The following is a 25975-nucleotide window of genomic DNA, read 5'->3' on the forward strand; positions in this document are numbered from 1 at the left end:
TTTTTATGTTGTGAACAGCAATAACTGACAAAAATAAAAAATTACATTGTGATCATTAGAACACAAGAAAGTGAATATAAGACACTCATCCTCCAGAAAACAGTTAGGCCCCATGCGCTCAAACTTATTTTTTCCCGTCCGTAAATACTGGTGTAAATACGGGTCCTTTGTCACCCATGTTCCACCAGTATTTACGGACCCGTGCCCATAAATACGGGTCCGTTGTCACCCGTATTCCCCCCGTATTTACAGACCCGTTTTCTCTGCTATATTGCACTGCACTAATCGGTAGCCCCTTCTCTTTATCAGTGCTGGATAGAGAGAAGGGGCAGCCCCTTCGGGCAGAGTTTCCGCAGTGAACGCAGCGATTGAAAGTAAAAGAAGTTCATACGTACCCCGGCCGTTGTCTTGGTAACGCGTCCCTCTTTTGACATCCAGTCCGACCTCCCTGGATGACACGGCAGTCCATGTGACCACTGCAGCCTGTGATTGGCTGCAGTGGTCACATGGGCTGAAACATTATCCCAGGAGGCTGGACTGGAGGAAGAAACAGGGAGTTCTGGGTAAGTATTAACTTTTTTTGTTACGAGTTTTTGAAGTTAACATTAGACATCTATATTATGAGCGCCGCGCTTGGTGCTCACTGTCCAGCGGTAGTCACTTTCAGCACCCTGGACAGTGACTATCCCCTGACGTCGCCTAGCAACGCTCCCGTAATTACGGGTGCACATGGGCCTGCCCATGCCGTAATTACGGCCTGAAATAGGACATGTTCTATATTTTTCAACGGCCCGGGCACCTTCCCGTAAGCAAACGGGAAGGTACCAATAGAAGTCTATGGGCCCGTAATTACGGCCCGTAATTACGTCCTGTAATTACGGGCGTTTTTAAGTTCGTGTGCATGGGGCTTTACTAAGTGAATTTACAATAGTATAGCTTTTTTTGATAGGCCTGGATTGTAATGTCTATTTAAAAGAAGGTCTGACTTTCTTGCTTTTTCTGTGGCAGAATCTCGAGAAGCTGCAGCCACAAAAAAACGCAACATTTGCCTAATTGTTGCGGGTTTTACCTACCTTTTACCTACCTGGGGAGAACCAGCAACAGAAAAGTATTGATTCCACAGCATAAATTGACATGCTGCAAAGTATTTTGGCTGATTTTTTCTGCTCTGTATGGATGAAATTTGTTCACATCTCATCCGCACTGCTGCTACTGTTGTGGAAAATCTGCAGTGTTTAGGCTGTGTGTGTTACTAGGTGATTTTTTTTATTGATGTTTCTTAGTCTACCCTAAATATTTTTGTTTATTTTTTGCAGGACACATTTTTTAGGGAAAAATAATCCGAAACAGGAAAAAAATAGTTTTCCTCCTTTTCTGATGCTGATTTAAGATAGTTTGTTCAATTAATACTATTTACCACAAAAATTAATCCTCTAATTATCATATGACGTCGCTATAGAAAAATGCATTTGTGTCACGTAGCATGTCTAAAATTGGTGCATGAGGGTTTTTCGGGATGGGGCTTTTTTATTTGTTTTTTTTACTTTTTTTTTTTGCATTTTATTTTTACTTATTTATTAAAGTTTTTTGTTTTTTTACATTTTAGTGTATATACAATGCATTCGGAAAGTCTTTAGATCCTTTCACTTTTTTCACATTTTGTTACGTTGAGGCCTTGTGCTAAAATAAAAAAAATTAACGTTTTCCCCCATCATTCTGCACTCAATACCCCATAATGACAAAGTGAAAACAGAATCTGTTATCTTTTCTAATTTATTGACAAGGAAAAAGTAACATATTGCATTGGTATAAGTATTCAGGCCCTTTACTCAGTACTTAGTTGAAGCACCTTTGGCAGTGATAACAGCCTCCAGTCTTCTTGGGTATGAGGTTTGGACACCTGGATTAGGGGATTTTCTGCCATTCTTCTCTGCAGATCCTCTCATACTCTGTCAGGTTGGATGGGAACCGTCGGCAGACAGCCATTTTCAGGTCTCTCCAGAGATGTTCGATTGGGTTCAAGTCAGGACCCTCAAGGACATTCGCAGAGTTGTCCCTAAGCAACTCCTGTGCTGTCTCGGCTATTTGTGCTTAGGGTCATTGTCTTGTTGGAAGGTGAACCTTTAGCCCAGTCTGACGTCCAGAGCACTTTGGATCAGGTTTTCTTTAAAGGGAATGTGTTGTCAGCAAAACATGTTTTGTTTTTTTTAGTTAAACAATTAGTGTATAGGTGATTAAACATTGTTCTAATTTTTTATTTTTTTTTCACGAGTCAGGAAATATTATAAATTGGATTCAATTGGATTCTAATTTATAATATTTCCCATTGCTGGTCACTAGATGGAGCCATTCCCAAAATTGCAGCATTGCATGTGGTAAAGCAACCACATTGCTTTATGCTGCAAAATTGGGTAAAAAGCCCTCGCTCTAGTGAGCTCTCAGCATCCCCCCCTCCTTTATCCTGGCTAGTGCCGGGAGAAACGAGGGGTTTGAATGGTCTAACCTCCTACACTGTGTGTCGCCATTTTTTGAGCTAACACACAGTGTAGTAGGTTTACATACAGTAGTAAACACACACTGAAACACAAACATACATAGAAATCCCTTACCTGCTCCAGTCGCCGCCGCTCCCTCCGGTCCATCCGCTCCGTCTGCTGCCGCTGCTCCATGTGCACAAGTCCGGAAGCCGCGACCGGAAGTAGTAATCTTACTGTCCGGCCGCGACTTCCGGTCCACAGGAAAATGGCGCCGGACGGCGCGCATTTCAAATTGAACTGTGTGGGAGCGGCGCATGCGCCGTTCCCACACAGCGGCGTACATGTTAGTGGATGGAACGGGCCCCGTTCGCAGTCCCTATGGGACTGGAGCTGCCGTATTCCATGTCTGTATGTGTCGTTAATCGACACATACAGAAATGGAAAAAAAAAATGACAGCCCCCATAGGGAAGAAAAAGTGTAAAAATAAGAAAAAGTAACACACAAACACACAAATTAATCCAAACGTTTTTAATAAAGCACTAACATCTTTAACATATTAAAAAAAAATTTGTGGTAACACTGTTCCTTTAAGAATATCTTTGTACTTTTCTCTATTCATCTCTCCCTCAACCCTGACCAGTCTTCCTGTCCCAGCCACTGAAAAACACCCCCATACTATGATGCTGCCACCAACATGCTTTACTGTATTGGGCATGTGATGAGCAGTGCCTGGTATCCTCCAGACATGACGCTTAGAATTGAGGCCAAAAAGTTCAATCTTAGTTTCATCAGACCACAGAATCTTGTTTCTCACAGTCTGAGAGTCCTTTAGGTGCTTTTTTGCAAACTCCAGGTGGCTTTCACTGAGAGGCTTCTACTGGCCACCTTGCCATAAAGCCCAGATTAGTGGAGTGCTGCAGTGATGGTTGACCTTCTGGAAGTTTCTCCCATCTGCCCACAGGATCTTTGGTGCTCAATCAGAGTGACCATTGGGTTCTTGGTCACCTCTTACTAAGGCCCTTCTCTCCCAATTACTTTGTTTGGTGGGGCGGCCAGTTCTAGGAAGAGTCTAAACTTCTTCCATTTAAGAATTATGGAGGCCACTATGCTCCTGGGAACTTTCAGTGCAGCAGAAATATTTTTTCTGTCTCTAATCTCCACAGGCAGTTCTTCCCTCCTCATGGCTTGGTTTTTGCTATGATAAGCATTGTTAGCTGTGAAGCCTTATATAGACATTGTTGCGTCTTTCGAAATTGTGTCAAATCAAATGAATTTACCATAGGTGGACTCCAATCAAGGTGTAGAAACATTTTAAAGTTGATATAGAGACATGGGATTTCCCCAGAGCTAAATTTAAAGTGTCATAGCAAAGGGTCTAAATACTTATGTGTATGTGAAATTCGAGTATTTCAATTTTAATAAACTTGCAAAAATTTCTATAATTCTGTTTTCACTTGATGGGGAAAAACTTGCATTTTTTTTGTATTAGCACAAGGCCTCAACATAACAAAATGTGAAAAAAAATGAAAGGCTCTGAAGACTTTCCGAATGCACTGTATGTATGTATGTATCAATTCTTTTTTTTTTATAAATTTGGGAACACAGCGCTCATATTCAGCGCTGTGTTAATTTTTTTTGTGACAGGGAATTGATTATTTCAGTTTCCGGTCACAGTACAGAATCGGGCTGTCAGTGTGACAGTCCGATTCTGCCGATGGCACTGTGTGCAGGAGCACGCAGTGCCGTCAATAACAGCACGTAAATGAATGGGCTTCTAGTACAGGGACCAGTCCATTTTCCTGTTCACGTGGTGCAGATGGGAAGGAGTTGATTTAAAAAGGACGTGTCATGGGGGGATCAAAATGTTTATTTGAAAAAAGATTATCCCTCATAAAAAGAAAATTAACAAAATGTAACCAGTAAAAAAAATAAATGCTTTTTATGGCTTTGTAGACTATGAAAATAAGTTGACTCACCACTGGAGTTGGCACTGAACTTCCTGTTAAGCTGCCCCCTTAATGCCCAGCGGAGCTTCCCCTAAACCCCGGCTGCATACAGTATAAAGCTGCAAGATCTTGCAGCTGGGACTAAAACAGTGCTGTTTATAGTAGTTATAAAGCAGTTAGATCGATACCTGCTATATAACTAGTGTAGACAGCGCAGTTTTAATTTAGAGCAACACAAAAACAATTTTTTTATCTTTTTTTCTAAACTGCCTAGTGAATGTTAACTATTTATACTGCCTGGTGAATGCCGTAATGCCAAAACTCAAAAGAAATGGTGGGTTTTTTTTGACGACAAACACCCCCTCCCCTAATTTTTCTTTAAAAGTTATACATTATTCACAATCGAAGAAGTCCATGACACGCACCGAAGTAGTTAATAGCAGACTTTTTTTTATAGTGCTTCACAACAGACATTGTGTCGGGAAACAAATACACCGAAGTCGCCCAATGGACCTTTTTGCTTCAAACAATGCTTTCTCAAGGTCTCATTTGACACGAAACGGTCCGCTTGATGATTTCTGTGTATTTGTTTCCCATCTCAATGTCTGCTGTGAGAACTATAATAACGTCTGCTATCAACTACACTCGTGAGTGCCGTGGACTTCTCTGATTGTGGATAACATCGGACTGTACTGCATTTGTGGTACCACTGTTCCCCGCACTGATAAGATCCTATACACCAGGGGTCGGCGACCTTTTTTGTACGGCTTGCCAATTTAAAAATAAGTAAATAAATATTTCAGTGTGAGCCTGGTCCCTGACTTATTTTCCATAGATGATCCATCTGTGGTGCATACAAGGTGAGTGAGCTGAACACAGGCCTCACAGTGGTCATGTAGTAAGCCTGCTTCGTGAGAGGCTGAGGATAGAATTCATATGTAAGAAGATCTGCTCACACAGATATGTAAAAAAGGTTACAGCCACTCAGAGACAAGCTTACTTATTGTTCCTTGCAAGGCTTATATGGCTTATGACGGATGAGGGGACATTTTGCATTAGGAGAGACAGCAGCCGTTCGTAGAATTGCACTGTGTATACGAGACTGGCGTCTATATCCCGGCCAAACGCCGCCCCCTTGACTTGATGAATGGCTCCACCATGCACAGATGTCACTGGTTTCTTTAGTGAAATCTTGCGCAAACCCTGTGAGGTCCCTGACTCTGAAGAAAACAGTGACATCGGAGCACACTAAAGCCATTAATCAAGCCAAGGGGGCGGTGTTGGGCTAAGTTTAGGCTGGAGAGCAGCACAAGTGCCATAGGTTGCTGACCCCTGCCATATACTCTTTCTATATACATATGTACCCCAAAATGGTGCCATTAAAAAATACTTGTTCCGAAAAAACAAGCCCTTGAATGGCTATGTTGATGAAAAAAACGAAAAAAGTTATGGCTCTTGGAATGTAACAATAAAAAACATGGAACTAAAAAACACTGCGTCCTTAAGCTCAAAACTAGCTTTATGATATTAACCCCTGATAGGCCTTAATGACAAGCTAAATTTTTCTGGTTTTGCCTCTCTGCCTTTCAGCAGCGATAACTTTTTTATTTTTTCATTGACGTGGCTGTATTAGGCCTTGTTTATGCGGGAGAAATAGGACTTTTTTTTCGCATTTTGGGGGTAGTAACCATTTATTTTTATGGCGTGAATATAGGAAAAAGTGATTCTCTGCATCGTTTTTCTTGTTTATTTTTATCCCGTTCACGTTTCACACTAAATAACCCGTTAAATTAATTCTTCAAGTTATTACCGTCGTGTAGATACCTAATATGTGACAGTTTTTAGTTTTTTTTGTACTGTAGGGGCAATAAAATATATTTTATGCAAAATAATGATTTTTCTTTTTAGGACTTTTTTTGTTACTTTTTTTTAAATCTCATTATGGATAACTTTATTTACAACTTTTTCTTTTACTTGTAATGTATTAGCATACTGTTGTATGCTATTACATTACACTGTGTCACATAGTGTGCCCTAACAGCAGGCAAACTGAACAGACAGCCCCGGGGGCCTTTCTAGGTCTCCAGGGCTGACTGCAGAGGGATTCCCCAGTCTTTGATCACATCACCAATGACGCGATCAAAGAGGGGAGTTCCTTTTAATCAGACCATGGTCACGGACCGTGGCGATCAAAGGGTTAAACAGCTGGGATCGGAATGTTTTCAGTTTCAGCTGTATTTAGGCTACGCTAAGATCAGGAGCTGTAAGTTACAGCTCCTGCTTAGAGGATGAGCGCTCACAGGAGCGCTCATCAGCCTCTTCTACAGCGACGCCAAAAGACGTCGTTGTAGATGAGGCACCTGCACCGCTTTCCGTCAAAAGATGGTGGGCGGTCATTAAGGAGTTAACATAAAAGTAAATGATGATATCGTCATGTTGACATCGAGGATTGGTAACTGTTGGCCAATGTAGAAAGTGTCTGGAGCTTTAAAAATGGCATTAGGAAGGGATCTTTAGTTAACCAAGTGTAAATAAGTTCTGTGTGTATCATCACCATACTGTTTACGGACCATGTAGTGAAGAGTTGACCATTTTCACAATTAATCAATTCACGACCAGGCTATTTTGAGCCTTCAGGACCAGACACCATTTAGCAGGTGTTAGTTAAACGGCTATAACTTTTTTGTTGGGCTAGGGATTTTTGCAACTATTTTTTTCATAGACAATGCAGGTTTCTTTTTTTATCATTTTTATACGCAGAATTTTCTGGCTTACGCCCCATGCACACGAACGTGCTTTTGTGGCCACAATTCCCCTGAAAATCCACAGGAGAATTGCGGCCCCATTCATTCCTTTAGGGTCATGCACACGATCGTGTTTTCCACGGTCTGTGCATGGCCCTGGAGCCCGGACCGCAGAAAGAACGGGCAAGCCTTATTACGGCCGTGTTCTCCGTGGCCGGCCGACCCGAAAATCACAGCCGTGCACATGGCTACGGTCGTGTGCATGGGGCCTTATAGTTTGAAAATAATCGCAAAAAAAAATTATTTTTTTCTGGTATAGTTTTACCCTAAAATAGACCTTTTCTTTGTGATTGTCATTGTCTCCCGTAAATTTTGATATATTACATGTCTATTTTAGGGTAATTGGGTCAGGGCTAGCATTACGACAATGATTAGCGTGGGGAACTTTTTTGGGGGGTTGGTATTTTATGTGTATTTATTATTTAGTTTAAATGCACTTTATTTTACTTTTATTTTTTATTATTATGGGCTGTCCCTCAACGGTCAGAAAAGACCGTTGGGGGACTGTATTTTCTATTTTTTTTCTTTTACACATTGTTTTCCCACTGTATCTAGGGCTGCATAGCAGCCCCAGTTCCAGAGGAAATGAGCTCTCTTAGGATATATTCACACAGGGCGGATACGCTGCGTAAAAGCACACAGCGTATCCTCCCTGTGCGGCGGAGGGAATTCTGGCAGAAAAACCGCACAAAATTGTGTTGTAGTTATCGGCCAGAATGCCCGCTACAGAAAACTGCACAGAAAAAAATGGATACTTACCATGGCGACGTGACCCTCCGATGTCATGACGTTCTGCAGCCCAGGGAAGTGTTTCATCCCAAGTAACCACTGCAGCCTGTCATTGGGTGCAGCGGTCACATTGGATGAAACGTTATCCCAGGAGGCCGGCCTGGATGAAGAAACACAGAATTCTGGGTAAGTATAAGATTTTTATTTTTTCTGAGTTGTGTTTTTTGCAGTGGAATCGCTGCTTTTTCCCCGCAAAAATTATGCAACATCTGCCATTTGTTGCAAGTTTTACCTCCCCATTGAATTCAATGGGGGAAAACCTGCACCAAAAAAGCAGCGTTTGCGCAAATACAATTGACATGCTGCGGACTAAAGAAAACGCACCGCAGGTCAATTTCTGAGCCATTTTTCCGCTCAGCATTTACGCAGCATGTGGATGAAATTTGTTCAAATCTCATCCACTTTGCTGGTACTTTATTTGTTGGTACTCTATTATGCTGTGGATTCTAATAGGGCTGTGCTGGGTCTACCTAGACCCAGCAGCAGACTTCCACTTAAAGCATCCCGGCGATCATGTGACCAGTCACATGATCACCGGGTCCAATAGAGGCAACTGTGTACAATCGATCAGAGAAGATAGAAGCAGTGAAAGCTGTTCCTGTCTTCTTTTCAGGGTCCTCGGCAGTCACTGACTTCGGGTCACCCGACATTTAGCTGCCCAATCGTTCGGGCAACTAGCTAAAACCTGCATCATAGATACACTATTCGGCAGGTTTTAAGGACCTCAACTGCCAGCCGTTTATATACAGCCGGTGGTCGGCAACCAGTTAAAGAAGCCCCTGTTAGGCTGAGTTCACATTGTGCATTTAAACTGGGGTAATTACTTGTGCAATTTGGCTGTAAGCCTATAAACATTAAATTAAACATCAGATTACAGCTAAAAACGCTTTCTAAAAATGTGCAGGTAATTACCGCAATTTCAAAAATGCATTAGTTTAACTCTTTGACGAGTGACGGATATATCAGTCACAAGCAGGAGCTAGTTTCCGCATAGAGAAGGATATATCCGTCACTCTGATCTCATGGATACTGGGACTGTACCCACGAGATCAGCGGCAGGAGCACGGCTGTTATACACAGCCAGGCTCCTGCCGAACTGCCGGAATAGAAGAGATTCTGGAAGTTTAAGACCTTAGATGCCGCTGTCAATAGCGACCGCTCCATTTAATGTGTTTGACAGAGGGAGCTTCCTTTGTCACCCCATCGGCACATCCGCGACGAGATTGGGGGGGCGCCGATGGTTTTCCATGGCAGCCGGGGGCCTAAAAAAGGCCCCTAGGTCTGCCTTCAGCAACTGCCTATTAGGCCATGCCAGAGGCAATAGATTGCCTATCAGTTTTACACTGACAGGCAATAATTATTTTGGAATACTAAGTATACCAAAGCAATGTATCTGCGAACAGAAGATGTGAAGTTAAGTCCCATAGTGGGAAAGAAAAATAAAGTCAAATAGTTTAATAAAGTTTATGAAAAAAAAACAAAACATTACAGTAAAAATATAACCACTTTTTTTTCCATAAAAAGTGGCTTCATTTAGCAAAAGTGTCCAAAAAAACAACATACACATATATGGTATCGCCGCTATTGTAACGACTTGAGCAATAAAGTTATAAAGTTAATACATTAATCAAAATTTTTTCCCATTCCCCCCATAAAAAAATAAAATAAAAGTTAATCAATAAGTCCCATGTATCCCAACATAGTACAATGAAAACTACACCTTGTCCCGCAAAAAACAAGCCCACATATGGCTACATTGACAAAAAAAAATTAACCGTTACGGCTCTTAGAATATGGCGATGCAAAAACAAGTAATTTTTTGTTTTTTAAAGGGTTTTTATTGTGCAAATGTAGGAAAACATATAAAACCTTTACGGGTTTGGTATCCCCGTAATCGAGCCGACCCATAGAATAAAGATAACATGAGTGACAGACCCAAGGTTAATAGTGGAACAATTTCGTTCATATTATGAGGGGCAATATAATCTGACTTCAGAACCCTCTACATATCACCCTTCGCAACAGGAGATTTACTCATTTCTAGACAGCGTACAATTGCCCTCAATTGACTCAGAGTCCCTGAGATTATTATCCGATCCTATTACCACTGTAGAGGTTTCTAAGGTGTTTTTTTCACTCAAATCATTCAAAGCTCCCGGACCTGATGGATTCATAAATACGTATTATAAAAAGTTTATTGATCTATTAGTGGCCCATTTAGCAGCTGTATTTAACAAAGCCTTGGCGGATGAAGCTTTCCCTGAGGAGATGCTATCTGCAATTATTGTCACCATTCCAAAACCTGGGAAGGCTCCTGATATTTCTGCTAATTTTAGGCCTATCTTCCTGTTGAACTTAGATCTGAAAATTTTTGCTAAGGTGTTATCTGAAAGGTTGCTCCATGTCATTCCAGACCTTATCTCCCCTGATCAAGTGGGCTTTGTTGCTGGGAGACAGGCACCTGATGGTACCAGACGGTTCATTGATTTAATTCAATGGGTTGAGCACAAAAAAATACCATCTTTATTGTTAACTTTGTATGCAGAAAAGGCATTTGATCGAGTGAGCTGGGCATATCTTTCTAACACCTTGGAGAAATTTGTTATTTCGAGTTATATAAAATCTGCCATTCTTGCGTTATATTCCAAACCTTCAGCTAAAGTGTTAGTTTCTGGCTTTCTCTCTGAGTCTTTTCAAATTATGAATGGAACTCGTCAGGGGTGCCCACTCTCTCCACTTATTTTTGCTTTAGTGATGGAACCTCTCGCTGCTGCAATTAGAGAAAATAGGGAGATCCAAGGTATACAGATAGGAGGGACGACCCATAAAATCGGTCTATACGCTGATGATGTTCTTTTAGCACTATCACATCCTGAGTCATCCTTGGTAGCAGTGCAGGCTACTCTGGAGAAGTTTGGCCGTGTGTCCTATTATAAAGTTAACCCAAGTAAATTTCAAGTTTTGAATATGTGAATATCTACTTCTTTACAGTCGAAACTAGCTGTTAAGTATCCGTTTAAGTGGAATATTAATAACATACAATATCTGGGCATTAAACTTGCATATTCAAGCTCCTTGCTGTTTGGTTATAACTACTCTCCGTTAGTTTCTAAAGTGTCGAATCTGTTGGGGAAGCTTTCCACTCCATTTATTTCCTGGGCCGGTAGAATAGCGTTAATTAAAATGATGGTTCTCCCAATCATTGTATATACTTTCCGGACGGTTTCCATACCCTTACCGTCCTCCTTTATTCCAAGATTACAAAGGGAACTGTCCCAATTTATTTGGAGGAAAAAGCCTCCCAGAGTTAGGATGTCTATTTTGATTAGACAATGGCAGAAAGGGGGGATGGGAGTTCCTGACTTACATAAATATTATATGGCGACTATTCTAGAGCAGTTTGGCAGCTGGGGGATGTCTAATAGCAGGAAGCGATGGGTGAGCATAGAACAGAGTGCAGTGGGTGTACCCCTTTTAGCGTGCTTGAGAAAATCCTTTTCCCATGGTGCCTCTTCGAGGGTTAAGCTACTGGGGATACAAGCCTCAATTCAAGCATGGTCCTATCTGCTTCGCTGTCATATAGGTGAGTATGGTGGGTCACTGAAAGCCCTGCCCCTTAGATACCTGCACTCTATGTTGGAAAATGTTAACATTGATGTCTGGGAGTCTGCAGGTATGACGACTATTTTGTCTCTCTATAGAGAATATACCTTTCGTTCGTTTGAGAATTTAACTTCTTGTTAGGGTATTCCTACAACAGATTTCTATAAATACCTATGTATCAGACACACATTTTCGTCAGTGGATACAGTCACCGCGCTTCTACCACGTCAGGCTGTACCCTTTTTTGATAATAAGCTCCCGAAGGTTAAAGGCATCTCTTTATTTTACGGCCTATTTTCTACCTATACCCCTACTGCCAAACTCTAATACATGTCCACATGGGATATGGATTTGGAGCTAGATATCTCCTTCCAAGATTGGTTTAAAGCATTGGTTTGGGTGAGAAAATCTTCTAAAAGTTCGAGACATTGGGAAATCTCCCGTAAAATTGCTTTCCGTTGGTACCTTACACCTGTACGTGTCGCTAAAATGTCGAGCTTGGCTTCGGAGTCATGTTGGAGGGGATGTGGAGCAAAGGGTACTTATATGCATATGTGGTGGGAATGTCCAATTGTCACTTCCCTATGGTTGATCAGAGGCGTAGCTAGGTTCTCCAGCACCCGGGGCAAAGATTCAGTTTGGCGCCCCCCAACCTCTTTCCCGACATCTCCTTCCCCCTCGCCGTGTTTGTTTTCTCTACCAATCGACGTGTCATTTCTTTTCCACATTTCTTTTTATATAACGCGAGCATAAAAACATTTGTACATTTTACAAGCAATATGGTTCTATACACAACACCAGAATAGTGCTCAGTACATATATACAGCACCAGCACAAATACAGCTCAATTTAGTGCAAACCCTTCCATATAGGTATGTACGGTGTAAAACTACAGCTCCAAGCATGGCCCGAACAATGATAAGGATATGCTGGGAGTTGCTGTTTCACAAAAATAAATCCTATCAATCATACCACCATCATCTCGCTGCAGATCATACAGTGACTACATTACTGATTAGAGGCAGAATAAACTTTTACATTAAGTGACTCACCGGTGACGTCTCAGATTCCAGTTATTTTTCTCCATCCGGTCCAGACCTCTATGATGACTTCTCCCGGTCACAGACCATTTCTGCAGTTTGTCGCTCAGATGTCTTAGGCTTCTCACTTTTCCAACCTTTCTGCACCTATAAATAAAGATAAAGTTATCATTATACCACACACTATGCCCCTAAATATAATAGCGCCATACACTGCACCTCTAATTATAATAGCGCCATACACTGCACCTCTAATTATAATAGCACCATACACCGTGTCCCACACACACACTGTGCCCCCTGTAGATAGTGCCTGCCATAGAGCCCCCTGTTTTCTATAAAAAAATTCTGTAAAATCTTTAGTAAAAAAAAAAAAAAAAAAGAATAAAGGTAACATGTTGTTTACACCGCATAGTGAACAGCGTACATTTATAATGCTGGAATAGTTGTTTATTTTCAATTCTCTCCTAAAATAAAGTTGATAAAAATTAATTAATATATTATATGCATCCGAAAATGGTGTATTTGAAAAATACAACTCATCCCGCAAAATACAATCCCTTATACAGCTATGGGGACAGAGTAAAAAAAAATTATGTCTCTTGAAATGTGACAGTGAAAAAACAAAAAATAATCCTTGGTCATTAAGGCCAAAAAGGGCCTGCCTTAAAAAGAGTTAAAAAAAACTAAATAAAAAATAACTATTTTTTATGTTTTTTTGGGCAGCATTGCAAAAATACAATGTAAACCCAGCCTTAACATATCAGTCATATCTATCTATCTATCTATATATATATATATATATATATATATATATATATATATATATAGGTAAACCTGTACCTGGCTGCGTAGTCTGTTCACAATTACTATCAAAGGTTACTAGTTATTAATGATTAGGAAATGTATGTTTTGGTGAACCATCACTTTCACCTATGTATTATTTAAAAACACAAACAACAGTTCCCTATTTATTATCATTTATATGGTACAATGAGCTTCTGTGGGACAGTATATCCATCAACAGAATCCCTGTTCTCGCTAAGCTGTGCACTTTGGAAATGATAGTTATAAAAAAAAAAAAAACAACATACCCTGCAGACAGGAAGAGCTGTATATTGGATTTGTTGACCTTATTAGTATATTCTTTTAACGCTTTCCTTTCCACATTGCACAGAGGGTGATCAGAAATACTATTTGCAACTGGAAGCATTCTGATAATATATTAGGGAACAAGTGGGGAATTTAAAAACCCAAATCCCTTAGGCTCACACACAGTTTTGATGCAATTTCTGACAGTTTTTTTGCTGTTTTTTATGCCAGACTCAGAAGTGGACACAAAAGAAAAGAGATGCAACAGTATTTTCTTTATACTCTTCCTTTCGGATCCACTTCTGGCTTTGGCTAAAAAAAACTGAGCCAAAAACTGTATCAAAGACTGCTTCAAGGATGCTGCTGTGTTCGCTAGCTTTCATGTATCAGCACAGCTTCATTCCTGTACTGCTTTCAACTTCTACTGCCCATGAGGGATCTCTTCTCCCTTGTTCTGACAGACACTGAGGAGTTTGAAGGGGAATCACAGATTGTGTTGTGGGTTCACACCTTTCTCTACACTGATATCCTGTGTGATCCCCCCTCACTCCCCAGGTGCAGCATGCTTTTGGATAAATGTCCGAATTTGCAGGAAAACCAGCTAGGTGAAATAGTTGCTGCTGCTTTGCACTATAATTGGATTGGTCCCTTTTGTACCTATTCTTTAAAAAGTACCTAGTAGATGGTTTATAGTGCCCTAGCTCAGAGTAGCATGTGATAGAGGAATAGAAGCTGAGCTTTGTGATATATACGTTTATGTTATTTCTGAGTAAAAAGCAGAGAAAATCCTGACAGGACTCATAGGAGAGTCAGTGATAGACCTGCTTACCCTGCTGACACAGGCTGATTGATAGCCTGTAAGAGAGTGGTTCTTCAATAAATCACAGAGGGTTGCAGTTTCAACAGAATTAATTTGACGGTCCTCAAACCGGAGTCAGGGTTCTCAACCTTTGCAGGAGTTCCCACCAAGTCGGGCTGAACCAAAGTGACTACAGGTTCTGTTGTCTGTCTCAACTGTGCCACCATGGGTTGCTGAGGTGATACACTATACTACGCAGCTTGCCATACTAGTATCCCCAGGGTGCATTAGCCACTTCGAAGGCAAATGCTTTGTGCCTCTGTGGGAACCGGTACTACCTTTAATGGATCCCAACACCTTCTGCCATACGTTCAACATGTATGTCGCCTATCTGTGCAAACAACCAGAGAACGTCCCCTTAGTCCAAGTCCTTTAATTGGGGTACAGTCTCTTTAAGAAACACTTTAACACATGGCATCCATTGCTAGCAAATAACTGAACAGTTAGCAGTGTATTCTGCACATTTCTATCAATAATTATTTTCTTGGCGTTGCTTCACATTTAAACAGTCTAATGTGAATTCACCCTTTTGTACAATCACTTATTTCTGCCAGGAGGAGGAATAAATCACTTAAACTTGTTGCAGTAGCTCTTGCTCACAGTCCGCTTAATTTTCCACACTCAGAGGAATAGGCCCCTTCAGTTGGCCACAGGGCAACCAAACTCCTTCTGTCCTATTACAACCAAACTCAGGGCTGGCACATATACAGTCCACTTTTCCTTTAGTGATGGCTCTCAAAATCTTGTCTTTTGGCGGCTTCCAGGCTTCGCCTATAGCTCACTGGTCAATTTTGGCGATACGGCAGGTCCTCCAGGCAACACACACACACACACACACACGCGCGCACGCACGCACGCACGCACACGTGTACACACACACACACACACACACACACACAGCACTTCCTCTATATCTCCCTTACCTCACTTCCTACAGGCTCTCTTCAGTAGGAAAGCACCATCTAGTGGTGATAGTTAATATTACAATAAATAAGATTACATACAAGTAAGGAGTGGTAGGGTTTATCCCACTTACAAGTCTTCTCTCACTGTTCTGTTATGATTTACTCTGTTTTTTACTCAGAAATAATGCATAAAATCATTTAAACCTATATATCACAGATATCACCATCTATCTCTGTATCATATGCTGCTCACCTGAGAGGTTTTCTTCAACAGAAAGTATTATGTATTACTTTAAGTACCCTATGGGGTCACTAATATGTTGTAAATAACAACTGGTTTACTTGTGCTCTTCAGTTACTGAATTAACAGAAAGCCTATTCCTTCTAGACTTTCAAGTTTCTTTAAAGAGATTGTCACCACTCATGTCTATTTTAGTAAATAATTGTATTCCCCATGAAATAACAATTCTGGAGCATCTTTTCTTAGATCTCTGCGTCGTACTGTTCCTGTGTTATTCCTCCGTCAATTTTATGAATAAATTGGGGGTGCGTCCCTACACAGACTGACACTGTCCAATCATTGCTGACAGGGAAACTGTGTAGGGACACGCCCCTTTGAAAAGGGTATCATCCAGTTGTCAATTTATTCATAAACTTCTAGAAGGAATAACAGAGGAACGGCACAACACAGAGCTCTGAGAAAAGATGTTCCAGAATTGTTATTTCACAGGGAATACAAGTATTTGCTAAAATAGACATGTTAGGAGAGGTGACAGGTCCTCTTTAAGTTTTCCGGTAAAAGATTCCACACACATTTGTGTGTATTTATGGTATCTATTGCATTTTGAGCAAGGTATCCATACAATAAGAATCTGTAGATATTGATGAGTTGTAAAGGTTGACTCTCCCTGTTGACATATTTCTGTTACACTATTCATAAAGAAGGCTATTAAATAAGCAACCACTGTCCTAAAATTGTATGGTGATGACCTCTTTTGCTACTCACACTTAACATTCTTCAGTTATTATTATTTTATTTTTTTTCAACTTTTTTTTTCCAAGTCCTCCTCTGCACTTTCTGAAATAAATGAGTAAAAAGAATTGATGAAATCACAGTGTGACTCAGCTGTATAACACCTTATATTACGCTGAAAAAAGGGAATTCCCAGATTATTAGGCAACACGATGCAAATCAGTATGCATTCACTTAGTGGACTGGAGTATTGTTGCATGTTCAAAAAGGGGAAAAAAATTGAATGAATGCTACTTCCTGAATATACTGATTGGTTCAGAGAGATGGGAAGGCTATATAAGTCATGGCTTTGTAAAAATGTTAGTAAGAAACGCTACAGAAACCAGCTATTCCACAGTCTGCCCAGGGGGGGCTTGAGAGTAGAATGCAGCTTGTGACAGGTAACTTTTGTTCCCCACACTTACATTCATTCTTACACAGTTTTTGGCTTCTGTAACAAAATCACATACTAAACTTTGTAAAATATGTAACTATCAGCAGACCGTCTGGGACAAGTGATTTACTTTACAGAGATTTCCGACTGCTGCTCCAGTTCAGCATGTTAACAGGCTAAGTCATGCGACAGCATTGCTTTTCTGTATACAAGTGTAAATCTAACAAGTTCTTTTCATGTCCGGGCACATGTTCATAGCAAATGCATTACAGACTTGTCTATCTATGATCTAACATATAGTGATATAGAGAAAACAACGTCTGTAAATGTGGTACTCATGCTGCCCCTGTCATAATCTTCATTTGCCAAGATTCTTTTTTTATACAATGTAAGGGAGGGTATAAAAAAATGTGAGCTTTAAATGAACTACCACTGCAAGCAAAATAAACTGCATGAAGTTTAGATTTTATATTGAAATTAATGTTGTACATAGTATATTTAACCCTATAGTAGGACGTGAAATACTCTTCGTTACTTCAACTCTATAACAGCCCTTACCACAAATGTCACATGAATAAAGAGTATTTTCTAGTTACTTTGTATGCTCTTCGACCACAGAACAGAGAAGTTACATGTCTCGACTGTCCCTGGGATGAAAGCAGACTGCTCAACAGAATAATGTGAAACATATGTTTTTTTTTTCTTTTTTCTTCTGAACAGGGGTTGTGCAACTACTGGTCTTCCAGCACTTGGCTCTGTTAATGGCAAGGGCAAAGCCAATAAAAGATATAGTCTCGCTCCACACATATGCTAGCAAATGCAATGACAGCGTAACCTCCATCATGTCACAGATCCACTCACAGATAATGGATATGCACTCGGAAGCCAAGGAATGCTTTGACACCTATGTAAGTATAGCAAACTTCAAAAATGTTCAGTTGTGCTAGAGAAAAAACGTCTGCCAAGAAACAGTGATTAAAGGCAATATGTCACATTCCTGCAAAGTTATGTTCATTGCATCACCAGACTTCATTCATATAGCACTTTCTGCTCTGTCACAATAGGCTGTGAGAGATCTGAAGACTTTCTAATAGCCTATCAAATAGCTGACAGTAATTTTCGTGGAGGTAGTTGACATATGAGAAATATTACTAGGAAAGAGGGGTGATATCTTTGTACCAGACACAGCAAGAGGTCAATTCTGATCATAGTTCAAGGAAGATGGACAGTTTTAATGGAAAATGTAGCTTTTAATAATGTATTTAAGAACGTAATAGCTAAAATATTAACCCCCTACAATGGGTAACTGGTAAGGTCTGCTGTTATACGTATACTTTTAATTATCGACATAAAGCATAGCAAGGCCTGTAGGCAAAAAAATGAATGTATAACCTAAACTGTAAAACAGCTTCAATGTTGTATCACAGAATCACATCATCTTACTGAACATGATGAGGCCCTACCAGGCCAAAAAAAATAATGACATCATAAGAAAGATATAAAGTAACTTTAGTCCATGAAATAAATTATGCAGTAAAACAAAAACAAAAAAATACCAAAAAGACCTGTTCACATCAACGTTGCTTTTCCGTTAATGGGTTCCGTTGCAGTTTTCCTTCAGAGGAACCCATGAACGGAAAGGCAAACAGAAACCATAGCTTCCATTTGCATTACCATTGATTTCAATGCTTCCGTTGCAAATGGTTTCCATTTGTTTCAGTTCAGTAAGGTTTTCGTTTTTTAGCGGAACAATAGCATAGTCGACTACGCTATTGTTTCTGCTAAAAAAACTGAAACCTTACGGAACGGAAACAAACTGAAACCATTTGCAACGGAAGAATTACCATTGAAACCAAATTTAAATGGTAGCCTTATTTTCCGTTTGCCTTTCTGTTCATGGGTTCCTCCGATGGAAAGCTGCAATGGAACCAAAGAACGGAAACCAACACTGATGGGAACACAGCCTTAGACATTTAACCCCTTAACGACCAGGCCTGTGTGTTTTAATTTTTTTCACCCTAAGGGTATGTTCACATGCTTAACAAAAAACGTTTGAAAATACGGGAAAACAGCTCCTGATTTTCAGATGTTTTTTGAGCAACTAGCGTTTTTCGCTGGGTATTTCGCAGCGTTTTCACAGCGTTTAACGACTGTTTTTGAAGCTGTAAAACGGCTCCAAATACATCCCAAGAAGTGTCCTGCACTTCTTTTGACGAGCCGTTATTTTACATGCTGTATTTTGACAGCGATGCGTAAAATAAAGGCTTGTGGGAACAGAACATCGTAAAACCCATTGCAGGCAATGGGCAGATGTTTGCAGGCGTAATGGAGCCGTCTTTTCAGGCATAATTCGAGGCGTAAAACGCCTGAATTACATCTGAAAATAGGTCGTGTGAACATACCCTTACATTCCAAGAGCCATAATTTTTTATTTTTCTGTAGTTGTATCAGCACCATTTTTTTGGGGACGACTTGTATTATTTAATGGGACCATTTTGGGGTACCTATAATTTATTGGTTAGCTTTTATAAAAAAAAAATATTGAGGGAAAACAAAAACAAACAGCAATACTGCTAATGGTTTTTGCGTTTTTCTTCCACTGTTTGCGGTGCGATAATAATAACATGTTAACTTCATTCTACGGGTCAGTACGAATACAGCAATACCAAATGCGTATAGTTTCATTTACGTTTTTTACTTTTTCATAATAAAACATCTTTTATAGAAAAAAGTAATTTTTGTGTCACTGGATTCCGAGAGCCATAACTTTTTTTTCTTTTTCCATCGTTGTAGCTGTATGATGGCTTGTTTTTTTTGTGTGACGAGTTGTAGTTTTTATTGGCACCATTTTGATGTACCTATAATTTATTGATTAGCTTTTTTTTTTTTTTTTTGATGAGGAAATGTAAAATAACCTGAAATTCTGCATTTGTTTGCATTTTTCATACCAACTAAGACGACGTTATCTTTGCTCTGTGGGTCGTTACCATTACGGCAGTACTTAACATGTGTATATTTTTTAAGGTGAACCATTTTATAAAAAGTGAAATAATTTTTAAAGAACAAAGGGGTTTAATTCATTTATTTCTTTGGGGGGGGGGGTACTTTTTAATTTTTGATAAACTTTATTAAGCTTAATTTAACTTTTTTTTGTCCCACTAGGGGACTTGAAGCAGCAATCCTTTAGTCGCTTGAATAATGCTTTGGTATACAGAGTATTAGAAAGCATTATTACCTGTCAGTGTATCACTGACAGGCAACCTATTAGGCCGTGCCTCATAGGCAGTTACCAATGACAGACCTAGGGGCCTTTGTTAGGCCACCGGCTGCCATGGTAATCCATCGGCGCCCCGATATTGTGTTGCAGGGCACCGATGGGCTGACAGAGGGAGCACTCTCCCTCTGTAAAATTCGTTAGATTCCACAATTGCTATTAGATTCCACAATTGTTATGTCTATAACAGCATTGCTTTTGCCACTGATCTCGTGGGTGCAGTGGCAGCACCCTTGAGATACCAATGAACTAGCACTCGGTTTTGACGACTATCTGTAGTAGGTCAGTAAAGGGTTAATGCAATGCTCAGCAGCATCGGGGGCTCATCAAAAAGATAATGAATTCAACAGCCCATATATTTAGACTACTTATAAAATCCGCAACTAAAGAAGAAAAGATTGCATATATACACATATATATATATATATATATATATATATATATATATATAAATATCTATATATATATATATATATATATATATATATGCAATTCCCTTCTTCTTTAGTTGCTGCTTTTATAAGTAGTCTAAATATGTGGGCTGTTGAAGTTATTATATATATATACATATATATATATATATATAATATGTGTTATATTTCTACAAGACCTATATGTAGAATTGTGTCCTCCTTTATGTTCTCTTTAAATCATACATAATCCGAGATGTATGGTGCGGGATGTTAAACAAACATGTAAACAAAACGTATACTTTCAACGGATGCCATCTGTCAGCCATTTGTCGCCCATAGACTCACATGTTAATAAAATGTATGTCACAGCCTTTCAGACAAAAGTTTAACCAATACTGTTTTTTAACATTGGAGTCTATTGTGACGGATCGCCGACGGATGGCATCCATCAGAGGTATCTGTCGGCCATCCATCGTCCATAGATTTCTGTTAATAAAATAAAAACTTTTAACGTATACGTTTTTTTACCGGATGGCTGTGACGGATGCTTCTGACGCGTGTCGTTGACCATCCGTAACCCATTGACTCCCATGTTTAAAAAAAACATACGTATACCATCTATGTTTTTTAGTGGTGTGAGATTGCATTAAATTGGTTCCATGGCAAATTGTAAAACTAAGGCCCCTTTCACATTGCTTTTTATCCTTTCATGGGAACTAGATGTCAGGGGAGCTCCTAATGTTTACCTCCAACGGAAGACTGCAACATATCCCACTGTAAAAGCATACAGTGGGATATGTCACCTGAACCCCCAGGCTGAGCGTTACCTGAATCGCTGTGTCCAGGGAAGCTCCTGATGTATGAACAGTGATGTCAGGAGCTGTGTAATGCCAGAGTCGCTGGCCAGAGTGTAGATACTGCTTTGGCTGTGGATTCTGACCCTGGGGAAGCTCTTGATGTCATTGTCCATATATGGACAGTGATGTCAGGAGCATTACAATACCAGAGTTTCTGGCCAGAGCACTTCCGATGCTCTGGCCAGGGACTCCAGACATGATGGCCCTATATACCACTCAACCGCAAAAACTTTAAAGTACCCAGAGTCCCAGGCTGCTATATCTGCCCGGGTATGCTACGTCACTGGAGCTTCCCTGGGGTAACCCCAGTGACGTAACTGGCTACCCCAGGGAAGATCCAGTCATGTAGCTTCCCGGAAAGAGATTGGAGCCAGGGACACGGCTGTAAATGTCTTGCAGTTGTGAGGGAAAGGGCCGCCATGCAATGGGGCAGAGCAACCTCTGATGCTTTGAAGAGCTCCAGGGATAACTGTCCATATTTGGACAGTTACGTCACTGGAGCTTCACGATGCATACGTTTAACAGAGGCCTTTGACGGGTGCCATAGAATGTATACTTTTTTGGAGAGATAGGCGTATACCATCCTGATGGAGGCCAAAAGGACACTCTTTTGACCTCCGTCTGACTAATGGAGCCCTATGGACACGTTTAATGTGTACATCAGGAGCTTTCCCGACCTACGCATTAAACGTAGAGCTAAATTGCAGTGTGAAAGGGACCTCAACACAATTCAAGAAAAAGTAAGGGTGGATACATCTGTAGTCTGCTTTAAGGACGTGCATGTATTGTATACACAATCAAATATCGATTATGCAGGAATGAAGCGCATCAGGGCTCGTGCACTTGGCTGTATTATTGATCCGTGTTGTGTGTATCCATAATACAGCTCCCAAAGTATTTTATGGGCTTACACCTTTGTGTGCCTCTGATTTGAAAGCAGAGGTCTCTATGAATATATGAGAGAAAAAATTCACAGAAGTATTCATTGCTAGAAGTATTTGGAAGTCAATGATGATAATGCACACATATTCCCAACTATATTGCAGTGCTTCTCAAAATATTAGACAGGCTTCATTGGTCAGGTACCCCCAGTTGTCGCTGAGGCGCAGCTGGTGGATGCAATTTTTCACAGAAGTGATTATTTGCTGCACAAGACATTCTCTGACTGCACCAATCTCTGATTTAGCAACATAAGCCACTTTTTGATTTTTGCTTATTTTAATGTTATAATGGTGTAAAAAGAAGTGGAGGCATTGTTGTATAGAGATCACTAATTATTTATGTTATTAAAGAAAATAACATTTTTAGAAAGGCTGCATATGAAATGTTGAAAAAATAATAATTTAACGGTTCTGTAACTTTATTATTTTTCAGGCCCGCTGTCAAAACTTTCACTCTGAGAACATAATCAATCTGTGCGATCCCAAAGACCTTGAAAGCTCTAAATTCAGTTTAAATAGGACTAGTAGTGAAGAGGATGAACTGAGTGAAATGTACAAGATATTTCATTACATGAACACAGCTATCGGAAACATTACACATGAGCAAAAGAATCTGAATCCTAAAAATAAGTCTTTGCACCAACAGCTAAATACAAGCAAAACAAAGATAGCAGCTGTTATTTCAAACTTGTTTTGTGTTCTCAGCAAAAGGTATAAAGTACCACAAATAGATATGTACTACACAAAGAACTCTACAGGACCGATAATATTAAAAAAAAAAAATGGATGCAAAGTACTTAACAAATATAAGAGCTTGTTAACACAAGCAGTAAAAATCACAAGTGACTGGAAGAAGAATGGAGAGTACTCTCAAGACCCTTTCTTAGATAAACAAACACCAGATCATCGGTAAATGGAGCCAATGTCAGCCAACGGATTAAATACAGTCTACTTTCCATAGATGGATATCTTTCTACTGGTGGAGCAGAATCAAATATGGTTAGCAGGATTGTGGATTAGTGTGACATTTTTGCCCCTGGTTTTAGGAACTTTATTTCACAGTTTTACATACAAATCCCAATGTGGAAATTGGCTTTGAATACTGTGTGACTCTTACTGTCATATGACGTGACCTTGGAAAACTAAAATATGCAACAAACCATTATGGAACAAACTTGACCATAAGGCACATGGCAAATTGTGTTTAAACACAGAGAAACGAAGAGAATGAACCTACGTTTAAAATCCTCAAAGTAAAACAAATATTAATTGTACAAGGAGTAAATGGCTGCAATTAAGTTAAAATATTTATTAATTTATATATTTATTTATTTTATTTAACAATACTATTGATATTTATAAAAAAAATAGAAAAGGAGAATTTTTGTTCTCTTTTCGACTTAAAAAGTATTTTCTTCTGTATGTAACAGAAATGTAATTTATATTTCAGTATTTATTTATGAACAGGTATTTTGTACGGACCCTTTGTTTATACCGTGTCAGAACAAATTTCAATTGTTTAATAGTAATGTAAGGTGTGGTCTTTAAAATGTGGCTCTCCAGTGTACTCACTACCACAGGTTGGAAACCACTGTTGTAAAGTTTTTTCATTAATAATATTAGAGCCACTAGAGCCGATAAGTCTAGATTTACTTGTGACACATCCTGTAGCATACAACAGAACTGCGAAGACTTCCTGCTGGAAACAGAATAGGAAATGTTAAGATGTTAAATGCACTGAAGCTATGAAGTTACTGCCATAAATTTTACAAAATCAGGTATGGCAGCTCCAATGCAAGCCAGTGATGTATTCTCATGCTGCATGCTGTATGCTCAGGAATTCTGACACCTTATAGAAACACACAGGTTGCATGTTTACAGTGGAAATATGTCAGATAAATGATATATCAGTCAGCACATAGGACCAAACTTGTACTGGAATTAAAAAAAATAAAAAAAAGTTTTGTACCATTTGTGTTTCACAAAAATATTTATATATTTATTATGTTTTGTATTGTTGAAATAAATATTTATTTTGAAATGATTTGTACTATTGTCTTTGTATTAATAGTTGACAATTATGCAAGTTATGGTATTACAATCGCACAAGAATGCACAAATAAAAATGAGCAATATTCATATACCTCAATACCCTGTCAAACATACCACACTTTGATTACTTAGTTATTCAAATGCATTAAATGGTAAAATAACATCTTTCTGAAATCTTACATACATTGCCTTGCAAAAGTATTCGCCTCTTGGTGTTTTTCCTGTTTTGTTGCATTACAACCTGGAATTAAAATTAATTTTACATTTAATTTGATGTAATGGACCTGACAAAATAATCCAAATTGTTACAGTGGAATGAAAAAAAATCTGTTGTTAAAAAAATAATAATGAAAAGTTGTGAGCGCACCCACTTTGCTATGAAACCCCTAAATAAGGTCTGGTCAAATAGGAAATGTTAAGATGTTACAAGTCTAGATTTACTTGTGACATCCTGTGGCATACAACAGAACTGCAAAGACTTCCTTGATCCCCTGGAAACAGAATACGAAATGTTAAACCCCTATCTGCTATTGCAGCAGATAGGCGCTGCAATGTAGATTACAGTAACGTTTTTATTTTTAAAAAACGAGCATTTTTGGCCAAGTTATGACCATTTTTGTATTTATGCAAATGAGGCTTGCAAAAGTCCAAGTGGGCGTGTTTAAAGTAAAAGTCCAAGTGGGCGTTTATTATGTGCGTACATCGGGGCGTTTTTACTACTTTTACTAGCTGGGCGTTCTGACGAGAAGTATCATCCACTTCTCTTCACAACGCCCAGCTTCTGGCAGTGCAGACACAGCCGTGTTCTCGAGAGATCACGCTGTGTCGTCACTCACAGGTCCTGCATCGTGTCGGACGAGCGAGGACACATCGGCACCAGAGGCTACAGTTGATTCTGCAGCAGCATCGGCGTTTGCAGGTAAGTCGATGTAGCTACTTACCTGCAAACGCTGATGCTGCTGCAGAATCAACTGTAGCCTCTGGTGCCGATGTGGCCGACACGATGCAGGACCTGGGGCAGGAAGTGAGTGACGTCACAGCGTGATCATAGTAGTGAATGGCAGTTATGGAAGCAGCGTAGCATGCGAGCTACGCTGTTTCCGTAACAACCATTCAGTTCTATGGGACTTCCGGAAATATCATAGCTCAGCGAGTAATGCTATATCCTTCTTCATGATCGGAATCAGCCAGTACAGAGAGATAGAATGGGGATTAGGGGGGCCCCTGTTCTAGAGATAGGTGTGGTTCCTGTGGATATGTCATAAATGTCCCTGATGGGAAACCCCTTTAACTACACTGAAGCTATGAAGTTACTGCCATAAATTTAACACCATTAGGTTTGGCAGCTCCAATGCATGCTAATAGTAAAGTATTCTCATGCTGCATTCCGTATTCTCAGGAATTCTTACACCTGATAGAAACACACAGGTTGCATGTTTACAGTGAAAATATGTTATATAAATAATATATCAGTCATTACATAGGACCAAAATTGTACTGGAATTTAAAAATCTTT

The 25975-nt window shown here is 39.7% G+C and overlaps 1 protein-coding gene across 1 annotated transcript; it reads left to right on the forward strand.

Moving 5' to 3' along the window:
• The first annotated feature begins 16913 nt into the window (after nt 1–16913).
• Nucleotides 16914–23675, forward strand: LIF (LIF interleukin 6 family cytokine). Its single transcript, XM_075853386.1, has 3 exons — nt 16914–16929; nt 17643–17830; nt 22841–23675. Exons 1-3 carry the CDS (start codon nt 16914–16916, stop codon nt 23318–23320), a joined length of 684 nt encoding a protein of 227 aa, XP_075709501.1. The 3' UTR covers nt 23321–23675.
• The last annotated feature ends 2300 nt before the right edge of the window (nt 23676–25975 follow it).

The sequence above is a fragment of the Rhinoderma darwinii genome, chromosome 1 (assembly GCF_050947455.1).
Source record: "Rhinoderma darwinii isolate aRhiDar2 chromosome 1, aRhiDar2.hap1, whole genome shotgun sequence".
Taxonomy (NCBI): domain Eukaryota; kingdom Metazoa; phylum Chordata; class Amphibia; order Anura; family Rhinodermatidae; genus Rhinoderma; species Rhinoderma darwinii.

Coding starts and splice junctions, on each gene's coding strand:
- LIF (XM_075853386.1), top strand. Junction 17,831..22,840: donor AGGAATGCTTTGACACCTAT/GTAAGTATAGCA, acceptor ATTATTTTTCAG/GCCCGCTGTCAAAACTTTCA.